General features: G+C 38.3%; 1 protein-coding gene, 1 long non-coding RNA gene and 2 other non-coding genes across 4 annotated transcripts; 3 read left to right on the forward strand and 1 right to left on the reverse strand.

The window, feature by feature from the left end:
* The first annotated feature begins 287 nt into the window (after positions 1 to 287).
* Positions 288 to 5,210, forward strand: LOC130711787 (uncharacterized). Its single transcript, XR_009010776.1, has 2 exons — positions 288 to 2,926; positions 4,600 to 5,210. It is a non-coding gene; the product is annotated as an uncharacterized LOC130711787 (long non-coding RNA).
* A 4,808-nt stretch (positions 5,211 to 10,018) lies between these two features.
* On the reverse strand, positions 10,019 to 11,493 carry LOC130712335 (UDP-glycosyltransferase 84B2-like). Its single transcript, XM_057562173.1, has one exon. The coding sequence runs from the start codon at positions 11,491 to 11,493 to the stop codon at positions 10,066 to 10,068; it is 1,428 nt and encodes a 475-aa protein (XP_057418156.1). The 3' UTR covers positions 10,019 to 10,065.
* A 5,117-nt stretch (positions 11,494 to 16,610) lies between these two features.
* On the forward strand, positions 16,611 to 16,717 carry LOC130716319 (small nucleolar RNA R71). Its single transcript, XR_009011938.1, has one exon. It is a non-coding gene; the product is annotated as a small nucleolar RNA R71 (small nucleolar RNA).
* A 5,166-nt stretch (positions 16,718 to 21,883) lies between these two features.
* Positions 21,884 to 21,990, forward strand: LOC130716320 (small nucleolar RNA R71). Its single transcript, XR_009011939.1, has one exon. It is a non-coding gene; the product is annotated as a small nucleolar RNA R71 (small nucleolar RNA).
* The last annotated feature ends 1,740 nt before the right edge of the window (positions 21,991 to 23,730 follow it).

A 23,730-nucleotide genomic window follows, 5' to 3' on the forward strand; every position in this document is an offset into this window, starting at 1 on the left:
AGTTTCTCTTATTATTGCTATCAAATTTCTGCATATAAGTTTTATGCTTAAGCCTATAATATTTTGTCTTAAGCCATTTGAAGGGGAAAAAAAATTGGCAGTGCGTGAGCATTTGTTGAAAAACTTTGGCTTAAGCCAAATTCTCATGAGCTTAAGCGAAGAAACTTATCTTGAAAATCGAAATTTTATGGATGCATAAGGCTTAAGCATATTCATCCTTGTCTTAAGCCCAACTTTGACTCAAAACATAAAGTATATGTTTTCTTAATAGGGTTAAATGTGTTCTCCGTCCTTGAACTTTGAGCGAGATCTGATTTTCGTCCCTCGCCGAAAAATCTTCCTATGGACGTCCTCAAACTGACATTTTTGTTTGGAAACCGTCCTTGCCGCCGATTTAGCTCCGGCCGCCGTAGCCAAGTGTCACGTTTGGCCTATGTGGACATGCCACATCATTTAATGAAATGACATGTAATTTTTTAAAAAATAAAATAAAAATAATTTAATTTTAACTAAGTCCCCCAAATCTAAACTAATTTAATTTCTAACCCCAAAACTAATAAGACTTAATTAATAACACTTTTGGTCCATTTTCTTCAATCTTCAACCTCATTTTCCATAATCTTCTTCACCTTCTTCAATCTTCATCATCTTCTTCTTCCCCCACCCACCACACTCATCACCACACCCACCACCGCCTCCAACCTCAACAACACCACACTAAAATATTAAGCCATTTACTTTGAGCGAGAATCAAAGTTTCTTTAGCAAATACAACAATCAGATCAATGATACCTTCTAAAGCACTAGACTAATTACTGCTAGTACAATTCCTTGGTTCAATCACCACGATCTGTCGGATTTCCATGATTACCAACTTGGATTAAAATTGACATAAACACCCAGTACCGGTTGGTTTTCCACGATCTGTTAAAGCATAAACCACTGCTCCAACTTCATCTTCCCCCACCCACCACCTCGCCTCCAACCTCAACACCACAGCCACCCCCCAAACCCAGAAACTCACAGCCCAGCCCCACAGCCACAGCCTTCAACCTCAGCCACAGCCCCCAACCTCATTTTCAACACCGACAACCACCGCCCCCAACCTCGCCCACCACCAGCCACCACCACGGTCACCAACCCAGAAACCCATACCCACCACTACGACACCCACCACCAGAGCAGAAACCGACCACCCTTGCTCCCACCACCCTCACCCCCATTGAACAACCCCCACCACCTAGAAACCCAAACCCAGCCCCACAGATCTGTCAAGAAAATCTAAAAAAAAAAAAGAGAAGAAGGTGAAACAAATCAAAATTATGAAGCTTTCAACCCAATTGATGAAGGGCTCTGAATTTGGTGATGATTGATTTAGAATAAACATGGTGGGTGTAGGAGGATGCAAGCATATTTCACCCATTCGGTGGCGCCGTTGATATTGTGGTGGGTATGGGTTATTCTTGTTATTCTTGGGTGATGTAGTGTTGTTAGGAGTAAGGGATGAGAGTAAGGGATGGTGGGGGTTGGACGAAGAAGAAGAAGAAAATGATAGAAGATGGTTGAAGATGAATAAATTGGAAGATGGTTGAAGATGAAGGATTAGAGTTGGAGAATTGAGATTGTAGACTTTCTTTCTCTCTCAGACTTCTCAATATCAATAGAAAATTAGGGTTTTGATATGATTTAATTAGGAGTAGAAGTTAGGTTAGTGTTAGTTTTAATTAAGGTTTAGAAATTAAATTAGGAAAGATTTGGGGGGTTTATTATAAATTAATTATGTTATTTATTTATTTATTTTTAAAAAAAATTCCACATCAGCTCCAAACGGACACTTGGCCACGGCTGCTGGAGCTATATCGGCGGCAAGGACGATTTTCGTACAAACAATTGAGTTTGAGGATGGCGCTAGGAAGATTTTCCGGCGAGGAACGGAAATCAGATCTCGCTCAAAGTTCAGGGACGGAGAACACATTTAACCCTTCTTAATAATTGTCAAAGGGTTTAAGCACAACTCTTTTAGAGCTTAAGCACATCCTAACACATAAAACACTCACGCACTCACACACGATTCGCTCTTTTCACTCTTGCGCACTATCGTATTCTCTTATACGGTTCACACACTCAATTTTCTCTCGCGGTCAATCACACACCTTCTCTCATAATCATGTTCTGCTTCCCTCATCCCCTGTTCTCACCTGCAACAGTAATGACATCTTCTCAAGTAAGTTCTCTATTTCCATTCTCAATTTAATTTTGAAACATAGGGTTCTAAATTTGAGATTTATGGTTATGACCATGAGAAGACAATATGTTTTGAAAGGTTTTATTCTTCTCTTTGAATTAGAATTGGATTTTGCTGTGACTCATGTTTCATGAACTAAAATGATTCTAATTTGATCATATGCTTCATGTGTTGAAAATATGCACCCTAGGTGTTTGTTAAAATGTTTTCAAAGATGTGATAATGAATATTTGCATGTGATCTAAAAAAATTGATCATGAGGAAGTTGTGCTCAATTTGATGCTCTACTGTCTAAGAAAGAGGATTGTGAGAAATGATATTAATTAGTCCATGGGCTCTTGAAAGGTGTTTCATGAAGTGAACAAATTTTCCTTATCTCACTCTAACTGTTTGTAAAAATGGTTGAATGATGATGAGTGGACATTTTAATGGTTCAATGAGATTGTTTGGAAATTGAGAATTGCACTAAGAATTTGATTGTAGATTGGTTCCCATGAAGAGAGGATTAAATGTTAGGTTTCATATCTCATGCTCTTGGCCTGCGGACAAGCTAACTTTGGAGGAGGAAGAGGGAAGACAGAGGCTGAGAAGGAAAGAGCAGAGAAACACATGGTGGAACTGATGCAAGATGATTCTAAGGAGATTGGGGACTGATGAAACCACCAAACACCTCATAACAGAGTTCATTTTACATTTCTGTCATTTACTTTTTCAGTTTTTAGTACTTGCGAATTTCAGCTCTGGCTTGAGTACTTGTTTTGGTTGAGATACTTGGTTTTTAATATTTGTGCTGAGTTTTGGATTTAAAGTTATCCATTTTTGCCTTGTGTTGAATTTGAATTACTGATCTGGTTTATATGAGCATGGTATATGAAAGTCTAATGTGATGCATGATTGATGAGGTTTTTTAGAAAGTGAAAAGCATGCTTCTTTGAAGGATTTTGTGTTTTCACTCACAATTATTATGACATGGTAGTTGCAAGTTCAATTAAATTCATAGAACATGAAAATGTTTTGAAATCAAGGAATGCAACCTGAAATCGTGTGAGGGAGTGTGCCTAAACAATTGAAAGCATGAGAGAGTCACGAATTGTCTTGCACAGTTGAATTTACTTCATTCTCTAACTGTATGGAATTGATGGAAAATGATCAAGGCAATCTTGTTTCTTAGTGTATATATATATCCACTTAACATGTCCCTAAATGGTAGCTCAAGTGGTAAGAGATACGAGACATGTGAGTTGGGTGGGAACGGTCCAAAGATCAATTTCTGGAGGGTGCAATTTATCTTTCTGATGTCACAAAAAAATATTCACTTGATCATATAGCCTACCATTGTATAGAAAATCACTTTGTTACCTCACTTGAGCCAAAAATTGAAAAAATGATTGTTCTTGTACTTGATCCCTATCTTAAAAGAAAAACAATGTATTTTCCTTATTTTTTATGTCAAGAGAGCATTCATGATGGGATTGCATGGGTTCAGGGAGATTAGAGGTTTTTGGTATTTTTCTTAGAATTTCTCAATTTATCAATTCTTGAGAGAAAAAAACACAAAACTAAAAACCAAAAAAAGAAGAAGAAAGAAAGATGAAGGAATGAGGAATGGATTAAAAGAAAAGGGTGTGTGGTTCATTATAATGAGAGAATAGTGAGAGGCTTCATGTATTGTTATAAAATTCCTTGTGTGTTTCTCTCTTGAATGAAAAGTGTTTGTATATCCAGAAAAAAAAATTCCTTTGGGAACCTGGCTACATTACAATCTTGAAAGACCTTAGTGATCCTTCATTGACCATACAGTTTTGATAAGTGTTGAGACAAGCAGAAAATTTGAGTTGTTGTGATTCAATGGTCGATTTTGTGTGAAACACTTGCCTTACGATTAAATTCTATGAGAATTGAATGGAAGTTGAGGAATTCCATGGGTGAAGGACATTGGAATGTGATTGTCTCATGAGTGAATATTGAGTTTGCATAAGTATCAATGTTATGATAATTTTAATGGGCATACGTATTTGGATTTGAAGTGGAAAAGAAAAGTTTGTGAAATCATAGAAAGTTAGAATGTTGTGAAAGTGGTTCATAAACAATGCTTCTAGGAAACCTTTGTATATACATTTTTGTGATCAATACCTTTTGTTTCAGGGCAAACAAAGTTCTATGTTTTAGGGAGTTGATAAGTGCGAAATTTACTCAATTTCCAATGTTGATTTTAGCACTTATTCATTCTATATGTGAAAAATATCTCTCAAATTATGTCTCAATAGGTTAGAATAGTAGATATTTAGTTTTTATATAGATACTATAGTAAATATGATTGTGATAAGTATTAAATCTTTTGCTTTTGTTTGTAGTATAAAGATCAAAGGGATCGAAGCAAAGGAAGATCATAGCCCAAATTGAAGATTTTAGCTTAAGCCAAGAAATTATGGCTTAAGATAAAGAAGAGCTAAAGAAGAGACAGTGGAGTTGGCTTAAGCCCAAAAGTTCATGAGATGGCTTAAGCCCAAAAGTTCATGAGATCGAAAAAGAGAAGTGATGATTGAGATTTTGGCTTAAGCCATATTTGTTTGTGTTTAAGCCAAAATAGTTACCTAGCCTTGAAGAAACCTTTTGGCTTAAGCCAGAAGTGGTTGAGTTTAAGCATAAAAGTTGCAGAATCGTATTATAAAAGCCACGTTCAGATCTATCTAATATATTCAGAAGAGAAAATAGATCACTTTTAGAGAAAGAAACAAGGGAGAAAACTTAGGAGGCTGGAGAGGAAGCTTGGGTGCCGGATTCAACGACGAGACATATCTTAGTCTTCAGTTCTTCTTCATGATCTTAAAGCTATCCATGGAAATGGATAACTAATCTCTTTGTTGGGGTTAGATGTAGTTATTTTGATACTTATGTATTATATGTAATTCTCTTCAATATAAAGCAAGCACTTTGTCTATGATTTAGTGGTTTTCTTTTGATCTTCATGTTATATCCTAGATTGATCACCTAGGGTATTTTGCTTGATTTGACTTGTGAGCGGAAGCTACAACGTTTTGAGTCCGAACTATAGTTAATCACCTAATAGTCTTAATTTCTAGACATAGAGTTAGGTTTGTTAGTCACTTAAACACCTAAACTTCATGATAACTATATTTCTTAATCATGTAAGACATCAATGTTTAGGATTAGAGAGTTATTTCTATCCACTCACGTGAGACATCGATGAAGTATGATTGAACGGGTGTAGATGAATCATATTCTTAGGTTCGGTTTGTATTTGAATCACTAGAATGGAAAAAATGTCAAATAATGAAATCTAATCCCAACAAATTCTCTTACCTATTGTTTCTCCGTTAGTTTACTTACTCTTCATTTATTTTTATGTTCAGACAAAAATCAATCTCCTTGTGAAACCATCATTTAAGATTGTTAACTATTGAACGACGTAAGTATTACACCTTCGTATAGATACGACAAAACCCTTTACTATACTACAATTTAGTCTTGAGATTTTTTTTTGGTGCATGGGAAAGTTTAAAGACAGAAAAAGAAAACACATAAAACAGGAAAAACCAAGACTAGCCACACCCCACAAGCGGGGCAACCTCAGTAGAAGGAGTATCCCAAGAAGAGTAGCCTACTCTAAGCCTAAATCCCATCTTTGCTAGAGCATCAGCAAGTTTATTTCTTTCGTGCGGAGCATGCTGAATGGTTACGTTCCACTCCTGATGAAGAAGAAACTTGGCCTCTGCTAGCTAAGTTGCATAGGAATAAAGATGGAGGGATCTGTTGTTAGCAAGAACCTTAACCACATCTAAGCAATAAGAGGTACAGATGAGCCTACAGATGCCTTTTCCCCAAGCCATTTGTAGCCTGTTGAAAGATTTTTCTACACCGAACCACTTTAGAATCCTTCAAGATTCAATTGCAGTATAGCATAGGGTTTTTGTCGTATCCGCAGGGAATTGCTAATACAAATTTCGTTCTCTAGTAAAATTACTCAAGCAATAGATTTTCAAAAGGTTGATAATTATTTCGGTGACCAAAACACATTCAAATTAAACAAAGCGAGAGTAAAACGATTGGATATCAAGATGAGAAAACTGTTGAACTTGGAGTTCACCGTTTAACTATTAGTGTCCTATGATTCTATATGAATATTCATTCCTATCCATGATTCATCTACACCATTTCGACCCTACTTCATTGATTCCTCACATGAGTGGATATCTATAACTTTCTTTCCTAAACATTGATTCCTCACATGCATAGAAAAGCTAAGTTATCTTTAAGCTCATATGTTTAAGGGACTAACAAACCTAACACTATTCCTCGCAATTGGATTTATTAGATGATTAACTCTAGGTCGAACTCTAGACGTTGTAGCTTCCGCTCTTACGCCAAATCAAGCGATATGTTCTAGGTGCGCAAACTAAAACATAGCATTAAGAACAAGAGAAAACCATTGAATCATGTAATAGAAACGATATTTTCATATAGAAATCAAGAAGAACAAGTCATAGTTAAAGGTTACATCCAAATCCAACAAAGAAACTTAGCAACCCATATCCATTGATTGCTTACAAAGCTTACAAGAGTAAACTAAGGTGAAAGCGGCGACTCGTGCCGTCCTCGGTGTGTCTCCGGCACGATGGATGGTGGACCATAGCTCCCAAAGTTCCTCTCCTTCTTCTCTCTGCAGTTTTCTCTCTCAAAGGTCCAAAATTGATCCAAATATACTTCAATTCTGATATGGTCGAGCTTTTTAGAAAACAGGACAACAATCTCGCTTAAGCTGGTGAAGGTGTCGCTTAAGCGAGCAGGTTTCTTCACGTTAGGTAAGGTCTTTGGCTTAAGCGAGACCATTTCTCGCTTAAGTCGAATTGCCTTCCAGAACCACTGCTACTGCCATGTAATTTGGCTTAAGCGAGGAAACATTTGGCTTAAGCGAAGTTCAATATATCTGCCACTGCTACTACCATGTAGTTTGGCTTAAGCGAGACAACTTTTGGCTTAAGCGAACTTCAATATTTTTAGCCCTTTTGATCTTCAAATGGTTGGATCTTCTTGACTTTTCTTCTACAATAAAAACCAAAGAGTCTAAATGATAAAACTAACATATCTTTGTTGAAAGGTTTTTACCACAACTACTTTCAAATCCCTTTCAAGATTCAATTGTAGCACAGTAAAGGGTTTTTATCGTCCTCAAGGAATTGGAAATACAATGTCGTTCTTTAGCTAAATTACTTAAGAAAAGAGTTCAAGAAACATTTGGTTGGTTGTTTTAAACTAAGTTGCAAAACTAGAAGAAGGTGGTAATAAAACGGTTTGTAAACAAGCGGAGAAAACGGTTGGAATTGGATTTCGCCGATTAACTCTTCAGTATCCTTATGATTTCATATATAAATTACTTCCTATGTTGAATATCATCACATCATTTCTTATCCTTTTCATAGTTCCCTCATAAAAAGGATCATTCAACTCACTTTCTAACCATCAATCCCTTGAATAATTAAGAAAACAAGTTGTATTAAGATTAGATGTTACTTGACTAATGAAATTAATTCCATTCCTAGAACTAAAATCACTAGATGATCCTATCTATTTCAGATTCAAGTAACTAGTTTCCACTACTTAATCAAACCCAAGAACAAGTTTTAGTTGATCATTCTAAAACAAACATTAAGAGCAAGATAGATCATTGAAATCAACACATAGAAACATGAATTTATACATGAGAATCAAGATGGATACATTTAAGATAAAAGACTACATCCAACCCCAACCAAAGATAGTTAGCTATCCATTTCCATGGATGCTCTAAAGCTTACAAAAAGAACGGAGAAGAAGGAGATGATCTGTGCCGTCGTCGGCGTGTCCCCAGCTCGACGGAGGGTGCGAGAACTCTTCCTTCCTTCGTGGGTTTCCTTTCTCTCAACTCTGGTTCTGTTCTTCTCTCTTTTTTTTCTCTCCAAAATCGAGTTCCCTCTCTGAAAATGAAGAAAATCCTTTTATAATGAACTTTACATCTGTCCAGAGTGCTGGGCGGCCCTTTATGGGCGCTGGGCGCCCAGTTACTTCAAGGTTGGGTTTTTGTAACCGCCCTAAGCGCTGGGCGGCTACTGACAAGCGCTGGGCACCCCGCTGATCCAGAAATTCTCTAAGTCTCATAAAAATATGTCTTTTTCCTTGAGAACTTAGACCCTACATCAAAACTTGAGAATATAATCAGTCATAAAACACATTTGAGCTTAACTCTCAATCAAATAACAAATTCCAATCAAGATGAGAGAAACTAATAGGGATTTCTCATAAACCACTTGAGATAAGTGCCTAAAATGTGTATGAAAACTAGGAAAATATGGCACTTATCAATCTTACATAATATCTATATAAAAACTATCTACTTACTAAATTGACCTATTTGAGAGATAATTTGAAAGATAACTTACACATTTATAACAGATAAGTACCCAAATTAATATAGAAAACCAGGTAAATTTGGCACTTATCATAGCCCTCTAATGACAACAAGTAATTCTGCCAGGAAAACCTCTCCCACACCTTCATAGCTCGCAAAACCTTCAATCCAAGTTCCATTCTGATCTCGAAGGAGATCCCCACAGCTCATAACAGAGGAGGGACGGTGAAAGCTTCCATCAACATGCAGAGCAACCCAATCTGGTGGCGGTGCATCAAATGTACAGTGGTAAATTATCTTTCAACAATAATGTCATTCAAAATTCTTAATTTTTTTCTATGATATATACTTACAGATCGATATGTGTCATTGATTAATTTTAATACTTAACATATTTATTACATTTAGTAAAATTATTAAGTTTAATTTGATTAATTTTTATTTAAAAAAATTGATTAATTTTGATTATTTTCCATAAGAAATTGAGAATAATATTTTTTCTAATTTTGATATTTAATATTTTATTTTATTAATATGTATAAGAGGTTTTATAATTAATAAAACTAATTAGGAAAATGATTAGCAACTAGTTACTATTGTCATTAATGTAAATTTTAGAAAATTTTAATTTTATATTTACATATGAAAATAGTACATCTCTTAAGTTTTTACGTTTTTTTTGTACATCAGAAAGATAAATTGCACCTGCTAGGAATCGATCACTAGACCTCCCCCTACCCAATCTATACGCCCCCTAGCTCCTACCACTTGAACTATCCTACGAGAACTTAAGTTTTTACGTTTAAGGTTGACAAGAGAATTAAAAACTAAAATTAATATTTTTGATTTCTTGAAAATTATCATCTAGCTAATTATCTATTAAATTTTTATATCTCATTAATTATTATTTTTTTGAATTTAAAATTTTAACTCATTAATTAATTCCCTAGTTGGTCGGTGTGGTTCTCGCATTATGCGATCAAAATTGATATTATCTTCAAATGATGCCTCATTCTCTGTCCCCCGAATAAAATTGTATCATGTCAATTAAAAAATCAGTAGTGTAATACAAATGTCATATCCGTATATTGTTTAATTGACATGGCATGATACAAATGTCATTCCTATGAGCAAATAACAAACCCAAACTTCTTAATTAAAAGATAGGATGAGCTGCCACTATAGTTAATCACTATAGAAACATCTAAGTTATTTCATATGATTATCATGTCATAAATTTGATCTTTATATCTAACAATCAGATAAAACCCTACTTTCAAGCATAACATAAATCGTAAATCATTATTGAACCAAAACCGACCCACTAGTACACATGAACTATTGATTCCTCCTGTCACAACTTCCTAGTCAAAACAAAAGAGCTCATTACTCATGCCCACCTCCAAAAAAAGTCTTAAACCCTAGCTTGATTCCCTACAATCAACTCATTGAGAAATCGATTGATATTCTCATTAGAACTACCACCTTCCTGCAATGTTTTCCTCGCCGATTCTTTGATTTCCACGACCCTTTTCTTAATCTCTCCAGAGCTCGGGCCTTCCATGACATCCCAAATACACTTCTCAATCTCCTCAGTACTAGCCACCCCATCTTTCCCATAATTCACGTTCACCCCATTCTTAAAAACATTTGTGACCAGCATCGCATTCGTTGGCTGATCCGTCCAATAAGGACACGCCACGACAGGCACTCCGGCAACCAGCGTCTCAAGAATGGAGTTCCACCCACAGTGGCTCACAAAACAACCCACCGCGGGGTGCATCAGAACCTTCTCCTGGTTGCACCACTTCACCGCCAAACCCTTCCCTTCAGTTTCCTTCAAAAACTCAGCACTCAACTCACCTGCACCACCCTTCTTTCTAGCTTCACCATCTGGTGGCTTCACCACCCATAAGAAGTCCTTGTTGTAATTCTTCAAAGCCTTGGCGATGTTATCCATCTGCTTTTGAGACAACACAATCAGGCTACCAAATGAAATATAGATAACTGTTTTGGGTGACTTTTTGTTAAGCCAATCCATGCATGAATCCTCCGCATTCCACATATCCACACTCACATCACTAATTTCCCTTTCTCCCAAAATAAAAGGTGATACCAATGGTCCAATTGGATAAATAGGGGTGAGAGAATCCATGGATTTCACTATCTCCTCCTCAATTTCATAAAACGATGTACCTAAAACCCATTTCACCTTACCTAAAGCTTGGTAAATATCCACAAAAACTTGACGGTAATAGGGAGAGCTTGAAGGAAGGAGAAAAGAAGGAAGGTATTTCACCTCAAATTCGGGAAGCCCAGGTAGCTTCACTTTCTCATTAGGGTCATCCAAGCAGGGAAATGAGTCGGTGTTGTTGAAGTAACGACAGTAGATGGAGTAAAGGGTGGAAGCTTGGATCCAGAGCATTGCACATGGGATTCCATGTTCTGAAATTACATCTACAGCCCAAGGAACAAAGGGGCTGATGATCACACAAGAAAAGTTCTGATTCTGAACCTTGGTGAGATTGGTGATGAGTGTGGATAAATTCTTGGCACCTTCTTCCTGGATGGTTTTGATCATTTTTTCAGTGGTGGCCATGCGGTCGAAACCGATGGTGAGACCATCTGAGAAGAACTCAAGTTTGATTTTTGAGTTGTTGGAAGCATCACTTGTAGTAGTAGTAGCGTGCTTGAGCAGGAGGGGACCACCATTTTCTGTGGTGGCGATGGTGACATTAATGCCCTTTGAAATGAGGCATTTGGCGAACTTTAACATGGGGTTAAGGTGGCCTTGGTAGGCCAATGACACCATGAGAATGTTTACTCCCTTTTCTTCTAACATTGTTGCTAGGTGTACAAGAGAATTGAAATGGGGGTGTCATGGTTGGGGCACTAGAGGGGTTTCTATATTGTTGATTCATGGCTTAAAAAAATCAATATAAGGATTTTTATTAAATTATATTAAATATTTTTATAAAATCAATATAAGGATTTTTATTAAATATATTAAATATTTTTAAAAACTCAATATAAGGTTTTTTATTAAATGATATTAAATATTTTAATGAGTCAATTAATAAGATGAAAAAGTATACATTAAAAATATAAGAATGTATATAGTAAAAAACTATACTTTAAAAATTAAAAGAATGTATATAGTAAAAAATTAAATAATATTTTTCATATGAATGATATCATCATCATGAATTATATTTTGTTTTTTTAGGAAAGACTTAACTGCACTTTTCGTCCCTGATCTATACCCCTTGAGCAATTTTAATCCCTTTTGTTTAAAATGAGCAATTTTGGTACACCAAAAATCAAGATGTGACAATTGGGTCCTTCCGTTATTCTCCATCCAATTGCAAACAGAATATTCTTATTTAGAGTAATTTCAAACGAGCAATTTCTGTTACAGTCATTGTTGGTCAATCTGCAAGTGTACAGAATCTACCCGGTTTTAATTTATCGAACCACAGGGAATTGGTGTGGCAATTCAGTTTAAGCCTCAAGTTCACGATAGGAAAGCGAGTAAAATTCAGTTTTAAAGGTTGATTGTTTCTTGAGTTTGTAAAAAGACAAGTGATCAAGTAATAAAGCGATTGAAATTCAGAGATGAGATTGCCTTGGGTTCTTGCTCAACAAATTCAGTTTTAGCAAACCTTCCTATTCAATTAATCCTGAGTCTCTCCTTGATGTTCTAGCCTAGATAGTCATCTATCGATGCCTCGTAAAGAAAACCCTTTCTAATCAAAAGTTAGATTCAATTCCTTGATAACCTAAACATTTGCTAGAAGCACTAAGCATACAAATCAGGCCAACAAACCCCAACCCTTCCTCTATTCCTAGTAGCAAGTATAGAAGGAGTAATCTCACAACAAGTCCCAATTCTATAACAAACTATCGTTATGATTATAGAAAAGTAAGAAGCTAGCATGCATTCAAGCTTGAAAGATAAAGCATAGAAGTGAGATTCAAGGGTTTACTCAGAACATCATGAATAGAAAAGGATTGATAGCTAAAACATTCAAAGTCTTACAAAGAACCCAAAGCAAAAGGGGTTTTTAGCCAAACATGGCTATGAAATCCATGCTAGAAAATGAAGATAAAACCTGGAACATGAGACCTAGGGAAAGCTCCCAAAGCTTCAGAACTCGAGCTCTCTCTTCTAACTTATGAAACAAAATGATAAAAATGACAAAAGGTACAAAAGAAATGGCAAAAAGCCTATTTATAGGCAAACAGGTCGAGTCTGGGCGCTCAGGCGCCAATTCAGAGCGCCTGAGCGCCAATTGCATGTAAAAACATGCTCTCTGGACCCAATTGGCGCCTAGGCGCCCATTCCCCAGCGCCTAGGCGCTTAAGCTCGCCTGAAAAGGGCTTTTTGGCTTCTGAAACTCCTCTTTTCAATCCTCTTTAAGTTTTCCATCAATTCCATGCTTATTGGCCTTCTTTCTTCTCCAGTTCCTGATCTGAAACTTAACCAACAAGCCAAGGAAAATTCTAGAAGCTCAAAAAGCTTATTAGCACATGAAATCCTTCAATTAACACAATAAAACCATGCAAGACCTAAACTTTACTCAAAATGCAAGAAAACTCCCTATAAAACTACTAAATTACCAAAGCAAAATAAAGACTAAAGAAAAGATAAAAATGCATGAGAATGCATGAAACACTACATGAGACTCAACAAAAAGACTCAAAACACACAAAGAAATGACCCTAAAAACACTACTAAAATAGGGTCATCACACCACTATACTCAACGGCAGCTCGTCCTCGAGCGTAAATAACACTCGCTTGCCCTCAAGCGCAAGAAATGCTCCCAAACAAGTGCTCTCAACAAGGAATACTTCACAAAAACAGGGGGACAAAGTAACCACAGCTAGTTCCAAGAGAAAGACCCAACAACCTACTTCATGCATCTTTTGAAAAGAGAAGAGTGTAGAGTCCATTCATGAGAAACATATAGAACTAAGAATCCTAGGATGAGATGTTAATTTAGTGCACTAAGCACGCCAACAAGTTCATAGGTCCTGAATGTCATTCACTCAAGAGCAACAAAGATTTAGCATGCAAATATTCAAAGAGACTTCAAAAAGGGTTGAAACATTGGCTAGGTAAAACATGATGGTGGTTGGTCCCTAAGGGAAAACTAGGCTTTCAAGCACATTGAGTGTGGTCCTCTTCTGTTAACCCCGGAGCTTACAACACACTTTTTTTTTTTGCACAAGTCTCTTGCACCCACCTTTTCAAACCCCCTTTTTTTTTTCTTTTTTTCAACTCCAACTTTTGGTTAGGAGTTCTTTTTCTTTCTTTTTTTTTCACTGTTTTTTCTTCCTTTGGGGCAAGAGACTATTTCTTATTTTTCCAGCTCCATACAACACAACAAGGACCATCACTCCCCCAATATTCCAACCAAAACATCCATCCCAAACTTGGCTACAACAAGATTCTCCAATTAAGCTCAAATGGGGCAACTAAGGGCAATGTTCAAACAACGAATTCAGAGTCTCAAGAAATCCTACAAGTCTCAAGAATAAAGCAAGAATCACTAAGCATGCTATGAGTGAAATCAACGCAGAACCAAGAATTGCAAGTGAGTCAGGATCCTCCAGAGAATTTTTATGGTGAAGGGTCAAAGATAGACCCTTAATGGACTCACACCGACTCCTTTCTCAAGAGACACTCGGAAGACCGAAGTCTCCTCCTCTCTTCCCCAACATGCAATCACTCATCCCCAAAAACAACAACAAGTATTCACAAAAACATTTTCAAAACTAGCAACATGTTAGAGAGCATAACTACGGGCAAAAACATGTGAGTATAGGGATGTAAAGACCCAAAAACGACTCTAACAAAACAATGCATGAATAAAAGAAAAATAAAAGTACAAAAGAAAAATATGCAAAAATGCATGAGCTAAACTAAGGGAAATAGTTTACCTCCTTTACCAATTACCATGGAGGCCTTGGATACACCTCCTTTTCCAGAATTCTGGCTCTCATTCCTTGCAAAATGCAACAAACAAACAAGCAAAATAAAACAAGACTTGGGTTGTCTCCCAAGCAGCCCTAAGTTATAGTCCTAGGTGGACTCTCCTTCCTTTGATGTTAGGAAGGAAATTCCTTACCATCACACTTCTTACCACATGAGCAAGGTAGGAACCTTGCACAAAACTTTTGGAAAAACTCCTCCCAATAGAGGGTATCATCTAAACCATCGTACCAAATCCTTGCTCCCCCTTTCAAGGAGTGAGGGAAGAGCTTAATCATGAGCTCATCACTAGTCACACCTTCCATCTCTACAAGGTGACTATCTTTAATGAATCGGGCCATGTGGGCTTGGAAATTCTCATTTTTAGACCCCCCATACTTGTTTTCACTAACAAGTTTGATGAGAGCTTGATTAAGCTCAACATATTTTTCACTTACCTTGGGGGTCTCCTTTGAAGACCTGGACAAGCTTTTGATCATATCACAAACAAAACCATCATTAATGTTAGTTTGCAAATTAGAATTGAAAACCGAAAATCTTACCTTGTCCTCACCAACTCTGAGAATGAGCTGACCCTTATCAACATCAATTTTAGCCCTACCAGTGGCTAAGAAGGGCCGGCCTAGAATGAGAGGAATCTTTGCATCCTCTTCCATGTCTAGCACCACAAAGTCCACAGGGAACACATACTTATCCACCTTCACCATAACATCTTCAATGATCCCATAAGGTGTTTTTAGGGATCGGTCCGCCATTTGTAAGGAAAGCATGGTCGGGGTGACCTCTCCTAAGTTCAGCCTTCTAAACATGCTAAGCGGCATCAAGTTGATGCTCGCTCCCAAATCACACAAGGCTTCAACAACAGTTAACCCCTCAATCTCCACTGGGATAGTGAAACTCCCAGGATCCCTTCTCTTCTTAGGCATTTTCCTTTGCAAAATGGCACTACACTCCTCGGTTATCATAATAGTTTCATCAACCTCACTCAACTTCCTTCTTTTACTTAGGATATCCTTCATGAACTTAGCATAGATAGGCATTTGCTCCAAGGCTTCAGAAAAAGGAATATTGATGTGGAGTTTCTTAAAAACTTCCAAAAACTTAGAAAACTGTTTATCCAGATTTTTCTTGACCAAAGCCTTGGGGAATGGAATCTTACTAAGTTCAGGAGAAGGAGTGCTCACAACTCTAGCTTTCACAGGTTCACTCACTCTCTTCTCCGTAGCACCCTTATATTCTTCCTGTACTTTCTCATTTTTCTCTCCCTCATCTTGTTTCTTTGACTCGTGTAACACTCTCCCACTCCTAGTGGTAACAACAGCAAAATTCTCTTGTTTAGACAAAGTTAAAGAATCGGGAGAAAACTTACCTTGAGGTATCTCGGCCATTTGCTTGGCTAGCTGGCCAAGTTGGTTCTCCAAGTTCTTGATAGCCGCCTCTTGGTTCTTATGGTTGTTGTTCATGCGGTTGATGCAACTCTCCAATAACTCCTCTAAACTCCTCTTGCAATTCACCTTTCCAACAACTTGTGTTTGGACAAGAGGTTCATGATTTGAGGATGGAACTATGCTTCCTTGAGCTATAGCTTTGGCTTCATTGCTCTCAGCATTGACAGTACACAAGTTACTAACATGAGGTCCACCACAAGACTTGCACTCCACACAAGTCATTCTTGCACCAATAGCCTTGGTCTCCTTAATATGCATTCGAATCTCCGCCACTTGTTCGGTGAGTTGCTTGTTGGAGGCCAAGAGCTTGTCATAAGCTTCCACTTCAAACTTACTCCTTCGGGTTTGGCGATCATTTTCAGAGTTCATGGCTCTCGCTGCCATCTTTTCTATTAAGTCATACCCCGGTTGTGGGGGAAGAGCATCGAACTCCCCATTTGAAGCCGCATCTAGGCCAAACCTCCAAGAGTATTGTAGACCATCATAAAATGTTGCAACCAATTCAGCTTGGGTGAGATTGTGTTGAAGACATTTCCTCAATAGCTTCTTGAAGCGCTCTCAAGCTTCATAGAGATTTTCCTCAGTGGTTTGCACAAAATTCATAATGTCTTTTTTCAACTTCCTCAAAAGAGCTCTTGGGAAGAACCTTGTTGTGAATTTTTCTGCTAGGTCTTCCCAAGTAGTGAAGCTCCCTTGAGGCTGTGAATTCAGCCATTCCTCAGCTGCATCCTTCAAAGAAAATGGAAACAAGCTCAACCGAATTGCATCCGTCGGAACATTGTTCACACGGTAAGTGTTGCAATTCCGGATGAACCTCTCCATGTGAGCATGTGGATCTTCCAAAGTACCTCCACCATATTGGTTTTGACTCACCAAGTTGATGAATGCCGGTCTCAACTTAAAGTTTCCCACTCCCTCGGGAAAGACAATGCTCCCGGGATAGTCATAACTCATGGTAGCCGAAGTGAGTTCCCGAAGAGACCGGTTGGCATTCTCAACTTCTTGTTCAAATAATCGGAGGGTGATCCCCTCTTGGATTCTTGCCTCGATATGGGCTTGCATCTCCTCCTCCGTCATTTGGCCACCCATGGTGGTGTCTCTTGTGAGAGTAGCCTGAAAGTTTGATACTAAACAGAGAAAGATTAGTAGCACCAATTCTAGACAAAGATAATAACAAAAAATAAAACCACAAACTAAAAACTTAAACCAAAAACCGCAAACAATTCCCCGGCAACGGCGCCAAAAACTTGTTGGTCAATCTGCAAGTGTACAGAATCTACCCGGTTTTAATTTATCGAACCACAGGGAATTGGTGTGGCAATTCAGTTTAAGCCTCAAGTTCATGATAGGAAAGCGAGTAAAATTCAGTTTTAAAGGTTGATTGTTTCTTGAGTTTGTAAAAAGACAAGTGATCAAGTAATAAAGCGATTGAAATTCAGAGATGAGATTGCCTTGGGTTCTTGCTCAACAAATTCAGTTTTAGCAAACCTTCCTATTCAATTAATCCTGAGACTCTCCTTGATGTTCTAGCCTAGATAGTCATCTATCGATGCCTCGTAAAGAAAACCCTTTCTAATCAAAAGTTAGATTCAATTCCTTGATAACCTAAAAATTTGCTAGAAGCACTAAGCATACAAATCAGGCCAACAAACCCCAACCCTTCCTCTATTCCTAGTAGCAAGTATAGAAGGAGTAATCTCACAACAAGTCCCAATTCTATAACAAACTATCGTTATGATTATAGAAAAGTAAGAAGCTAGCATGCATTCAAGCTTGAAAGATAAAGCATAGAAGTGAGATTCAAGGGTTTACTCAGAACATCATGAATAGAAAAGGATTGATAGCTAAAACATTCAAAGTCTTACAAAGAACCCAAAGCAAAAGGGGTTTTTAGCCAAACATGGCTATGAAATCCATGCTAGAAAATGAAGATAAAACCTGGAACATGAGACCTAGGGAAAGCTCCCAAAGCTTCAGAACTCGAGCTCTCTCTTCTAACTTATGAAACAAAATGATAAAAATGACAAAAGGTACAAAAGAAATGGCAAAAAGCCTATTTATAGGCAAACAGGTCGAGTCTGGGCGCTCAGGCGCCAATTCAGAGCGCCTGAGCGCCAATTGCATGTAAAAACATGCTCTCTGGACCCAATTGGCGCCTAGGCGCCCATTCCCCAGCGCCTAGGCGCTTAAGCTCGCCTGAAAAGGGCTTTTTGGCTTCTGAAACTCCTCTTTTCAATCCTCTTTAAGTTTTCCATCAATTCCATGCTTATTGGCCTTCTTTCTTCTCCAGTTCCTGATCTGAAACTTAACCAACAAGCCAAGGAAAATTCTAGAAGCTCAAAAAGCTTATTAGCACATGAAATCCTTCAATTAACACAATAAAACCATGCAAGACCTAAACTTTACTCAAAATGCAAGAAAACTCCCTATAAAACTACTAAATTACCAAAGCAAAATAAAGACTAAAGAAAAGATAAAAATGCATGAGAATGCATGAAACACTACATGAGACTCAACAAAAAGACTCAAAACACACAAAGAAATGACCCTAAAAACACTACTAAAATAGGGTCATCACACCACTATACTCAACGGCAGCTCGTCCTCGAGCGTAAATAACACTCGCTTGCCCTCAAGCGCAAGAAATGCTCCTAAACAAGTGCTCTCAACAAGGAATACTTCACAAAAACAGGGGGACAAAGTAACCACAGCTAGTTCCAAGAGAAAGACCCAACAACCTACTTCATGCATCTTTTGAAAAGAGAAGAGTGTAGAGTCCATTCATGAGAAACATATAGAACTAAGAATCCTAGGATGAGATGTTAATTTAGTGCACTAAGCACGCCAACAAGTTCATAGGTCCTGAATGTCATTCACTCAAGAGCAACAAAGATTTAGCATGCAAATATTCAAAGAGACTTCAAAAAGGGTTGAAACATTGGCTAGGTAAAACATGATGGTGGTTGGTCCCTAAGGGAAAACTAGGCTTTCAAGCACATTGAGTGTGGTCCTCTTCTGTTAACCCCGGAGCTTACAACACACTTTTTTTTTTTGCACAAGTCTCTTGCACCCACCTTTTCAAACCCCCTTTTTTTTTTTCTTTTTTTCAACTCCAACTTTTGGTTAGGAGTTCTTTTTCTTTCTTTTTTTTTTCACTGTTTTTTCTTCCTTTGGGGCAAGAGACTATTTCTTATTTTTCCAGCTCCATACAACACAACAAGGACCATCACTCCCCCAATATTCCAACCAAAACATCCATCCCAAACTTGGCTACAACAAGATTCTCCAATTAAGCTCAAATGGGGCAACTAAGGGCAATGTTCAAACAACGAATTCAGAGTCTCAAGAAATCCTACAAGTCTCAAGAATAAAGCAAGAATCACTAAGCATGCTATGAGTGAAATCAACGCAGAACCAAGAATTGCAAGTGAGTCAGGATCCTCCAGAGAATTTTTATGGTGAAGGGTCAAAGATAGACCCTTAATGGACTCACACCGACTCCTTTCTCAAGAGACACTCGGAAGACCGAAGTCTCCTCCTCTCTTCCCCAACATGCAATCACTCATCCCCAAAAACAACAACAAGTATTCACAAAAACATTTTCAAAACTAGCAACATGTTAGAGAGCATAACTACGGGCAAAAACATGTGAGTATAGGGATGTAAAGACCCAAAAACGACTCTAACAAAACAATGCATGAATAAAAGAAAAATAAAAGTACAAAAGAAAAATATGCAAAAATGCATGAGCTAAACTAAGGGAAATAGTTTACCTCCTTTACCAATTACCATGGAGGCCTTGGATACACCTCCTTTTCCAGAATTCTGGCTCTCATTCCTTGCAAAATGCAACAAACAAACAAGCAAAATAAAACAAGACTTGGGTTGTCTCCCAAGCAGCCCTAAGTTATAGTCCTAGGTGGACTCTCCTTCCTTTGATGTTAGGAAGGAAATTCCTTACCATCACACTTCTTACCACATGAGCAAGGTAGGAACCTTGCACAAAACTTTTGGAAAAACTCCTCCCAATAGAGGGTATCATCTAAACCATCGTACCAAATCCTTGCTCCCCCTTTCAAGGAGTGAGGGAAGAGCTTAATCATGAGCTCATCACTAGTCACACCTTCCATCTCTACAAGGTGACTATCTTTAATGAATCGGGCCATGTGGGCTTGGAAATTCTCATTTTTAGACCCCCCATACTTGTTTTCACTAACAAGTTTGATGAGAGCTTGATTAAGCTCAACATATTTTTCACTTACCTTGGGGGTCTCCTTTGAAGACCTGGACAAGCTTTTGATCATATCACAAACAAAACCATCATTAATGTTAGTTTGCAAATTAGAATTGAAAACCGAAAATCTTACCTTGTCCTCACCAACTCTGAGAATGAGCTGACCCTTATCAACATCAATTTTAGCCCTACCAGTGGCTAAGAAGGGCCGGCCTAGAATGAGAGGAATCTTTGCATCCTCTTCCATGTCTAGCACCACAAAGTCCACAGGGAACACATACTTATCCACCTTCACCATAACATCTTCAATGATCCCATAAGGTGTTTTTAGGGATCGGTCCGCCATTTGTAAGGAAAGCATGGTCGGGGTGACCTCTCCTAAGTTCAGCCTTCTAAACATGCTAAGCGGCATCAAGTTGATGCTCGCTCCCAAATCACACAAGGCTTCAACAACAGTTAACCCCTCAATCTCCACTGGGATAGTGAAACTCCCAGGATCCCTTCTCTTCTTAGGCATTTTCCTTTGCAAAATGGCACTACACTCCTCGGTTATCATAATAGTTTCATCAACCTCACTCAACTTCCTTCTTTTACTTAGGATATCCTTCATGAACTTAGCATAGATAGGCATTTGCTCCAAGGCTTCAGAAAAAGGAATATTGATGTGGAGTTTCTTAAAAACTTCCAAAAACTTAGAAAACTGTTTATCCAGATTTTTCTTGACCAAAGCCTTGGGGAATGGAATCTTACTAAGTTCAGGAGAAGGAGTGCTCACAACTCTAGCTTTCACAGGTTCACTCACTCTCTTCTCCGTAGCACCCTTATATTCTTCCTGTACTTTCTCATTTTTCTCTCCCTCATCTTGTTTCTTTGACTCGTGTAACACTCTCCCACTCCTAGTGGTAACAACAGCAAAATTCTCTTGTTTAGACAAAGTTAAAGAATCGGGAGAAAACTTACCTTGAGGTATCTCGGCCATTTGCTTGGCTAGCTGGCCAAGTTGGTTCTCCAAGTTCTTGATAGCCGCCTCTTGGTTCTTATGGTTGTTGTTCATGCGGTTGATGCAACTCTCCAATAACTCCTCTAAACTCCTCTTGCAATTCACCTTTCCAACAACTTGTGTTTGGACAAGAGGTTCATGATTTGAGGATGGAACTATGCTTCCTTGAGCTATAGCTTTGGCTTCATTGCTCTCAGCATTGACAGTACACAAGTTACTAACATGAGGTCCACCACAAGACTTGCACTCCACACAAGTCATTCTTGCACCAATAGCCTTGGTCTCCTTAATATGCATTCGAATCTCCGCCACTTGTTCGGTGAGTTGCTTGTTGGAGGCCAAGAGCTTGTCATAAGCTTCCACTTCAAACTTACTCCTTCGGGTTTGGCGATCATTTTCAGAGTTCATGGCTCTCGCTGCCATCTTTTCTATTAAGTCATACCCCGGTTGTGGGGGAAGAGCATCGAACTCCCCATTTGAAGCCGCATCTAGGCCAAACCTCCAAGAGTATTGTAGACCATCATAAAATGTTGCAACCAATTCAGCTTGGGTGAGATTGTGTTGAAGACATTTCCTCAATAGCTTCTTGAAGCGCTCTCAAGCTTCATAGAGATTTTCCTCAGTGGTTTGCACAAAATTCATAATGTCTTTTTTCAACTTCCTCAAAAGAGCTCTTGGGAAGAACCTTGTTGTGAATTTTTCTGCTAGGTCTTCCCAAGTAGTGAAGCTCCCTTGAGGCTGTGAATTCAGCCATTCCTCAGCTGCATCCTTCAAAGAAAATGGAAACAAGCTCAACCGAATTGCATCCGTCGGAACATTGTTCACACGGTAAGTGTTGCAATTCCGGATGAACCTCTCCATGTGAGCATGTGGATCTTCCAAAGTACCTCCACCATATTGGTTTTGACTCACCAAGTTGATGAATGCCGGTCTCAACTTAAAGTTTCCCACTCCCTCGGGAAAGACAATGCTCCCGGGATAGTCATAACTCATGGTAGCCGAAGTGAGTTCCCGAAGAGACCGGTTGGCATTCTCAACTTCTTGTTCAAATAATCGGAGGGTGATCCCCTCTTGGATTCTTGCCTCGATATGGGCTTGCATCTCCTCCTCCGTCATTTGGCCACCCATGGTGGTGTCTCTTGTGAGAGTAGCCTGAAAGTTTGATACTAAACAGAGAAAGATTAGTAGCACCAATTCTAGACAAAGATAATAACAAAAAATAAAACCACAAACTAAAAACTTAAACCAAAAACCGCAAACAATTCCCCGGCAACGGCGCCAAAAACTTGTTGGTCAATCTGCAAGTGTACAGAATCTACCCGGTTTTAATTTATCGAACCACAGGGAATTGGTGTGGCAATTCAGTTTAAGCCTCAAGTTCATGATAGGAAAGCGAGTAAAATTCAGTTTTAAAGGTTGATTGTTTCTTGAGTTTGTAAAAAGACAAGTGATCAAGTAATAAAGCGATTGAAATTCAGAGATGAGATTGCCTTGGGTTCTTGCTCAACAAATTCAGTTTTAGCAAACCTTCCTATTCAATTAATCCTGAGACTCTCCTTGATGTTCTAGCCTAGATAGTCATCTATCGATGCCTCGTAAAGAAAACCCTTTCTAATCAAAAGTTAGATTCAATTCCTTGATAACCTAAAAATTTGCTAGAAGCACTAAGCATACAAATCAGGCCAACAAACCCCAACCCTTCCTCTATTCCTAGTAGCAAGTATAGAAGGAGTAATCTCACAACAAGTCCCAATTCTATAACAAACTATCGTTATGATTATAGAAAAGTAAGAAGCTAGCATGCATTCAAGCTTGAAAGATAAAGCATAGAAGTGAGATTCAAGGGTTTACTCAGAACATCATGAATAGAAAAGGATTGATAGCTAAAACATTCAAAGTCTTACAAAGAACCCAAAGCAAAAGGGGTTTTTAGCCAAACATGGCTATGAAATCCATGCTAGAAAATGAAGATAAAACCTGGAACATGAGACCTAGGGAAAGCTCCCAAAGCTTCAGAACTCGAGCTCTCTCTTCTAACTTATGAAACAAAATGATAAAAATGACAAAAGGTACAAAAGAAATGGCAAAAAGCCTATTTATAGGCAAACAGGTCGAGTCTGGGCGCTCAGGCGCCAATTCAGAGCGCCTGAGCGCCAATTGCATGTAAAAACATGCTCTCTGGACCCAATTGGCACCTAGGCGCCCATTCCCCAGCGCCTAGGCGCTTAAGCTCGCCTGAAAAGGGCTTTTTGGCTTCTGAAACTCCTCTTTTCAATCCTCTTTAAGTTTTCCATCAATTCCATGCTTATTGGCCTTCTTTCTTCTCCAGTTCCTGATCTGAAACTTAACCAACAAGCCAAGGAAAATTCTAGAAGCTCAAAAAGCTTATTAGCACATGAA

Source organism: Lotus japonicus, chromosome 4 (assembly GCF_012489685.1).
Source record: "Lotus japonicus ecotype B-129 chromosome 4, LjGifu_v1.2".
In the NCBI taxonomy this organism is placed as follows: domain Eukaryota; kingdom Viridiplantae; phylum Streptophyta; class Magnoliopsida; order Fabales; family Fabaceae; genus Lotus; species Lotus japonicus.

Bases quoted from the DNA above. Each gene is read 5' to 3' on its own strand.
- LOC130712335 (XM_057562173.1), bottom strand. From the start codon at position 11,493: ATGTTAGAAGAAAAGGGAGTAAACATTCTCATGGTGTCATTGGCCTAC.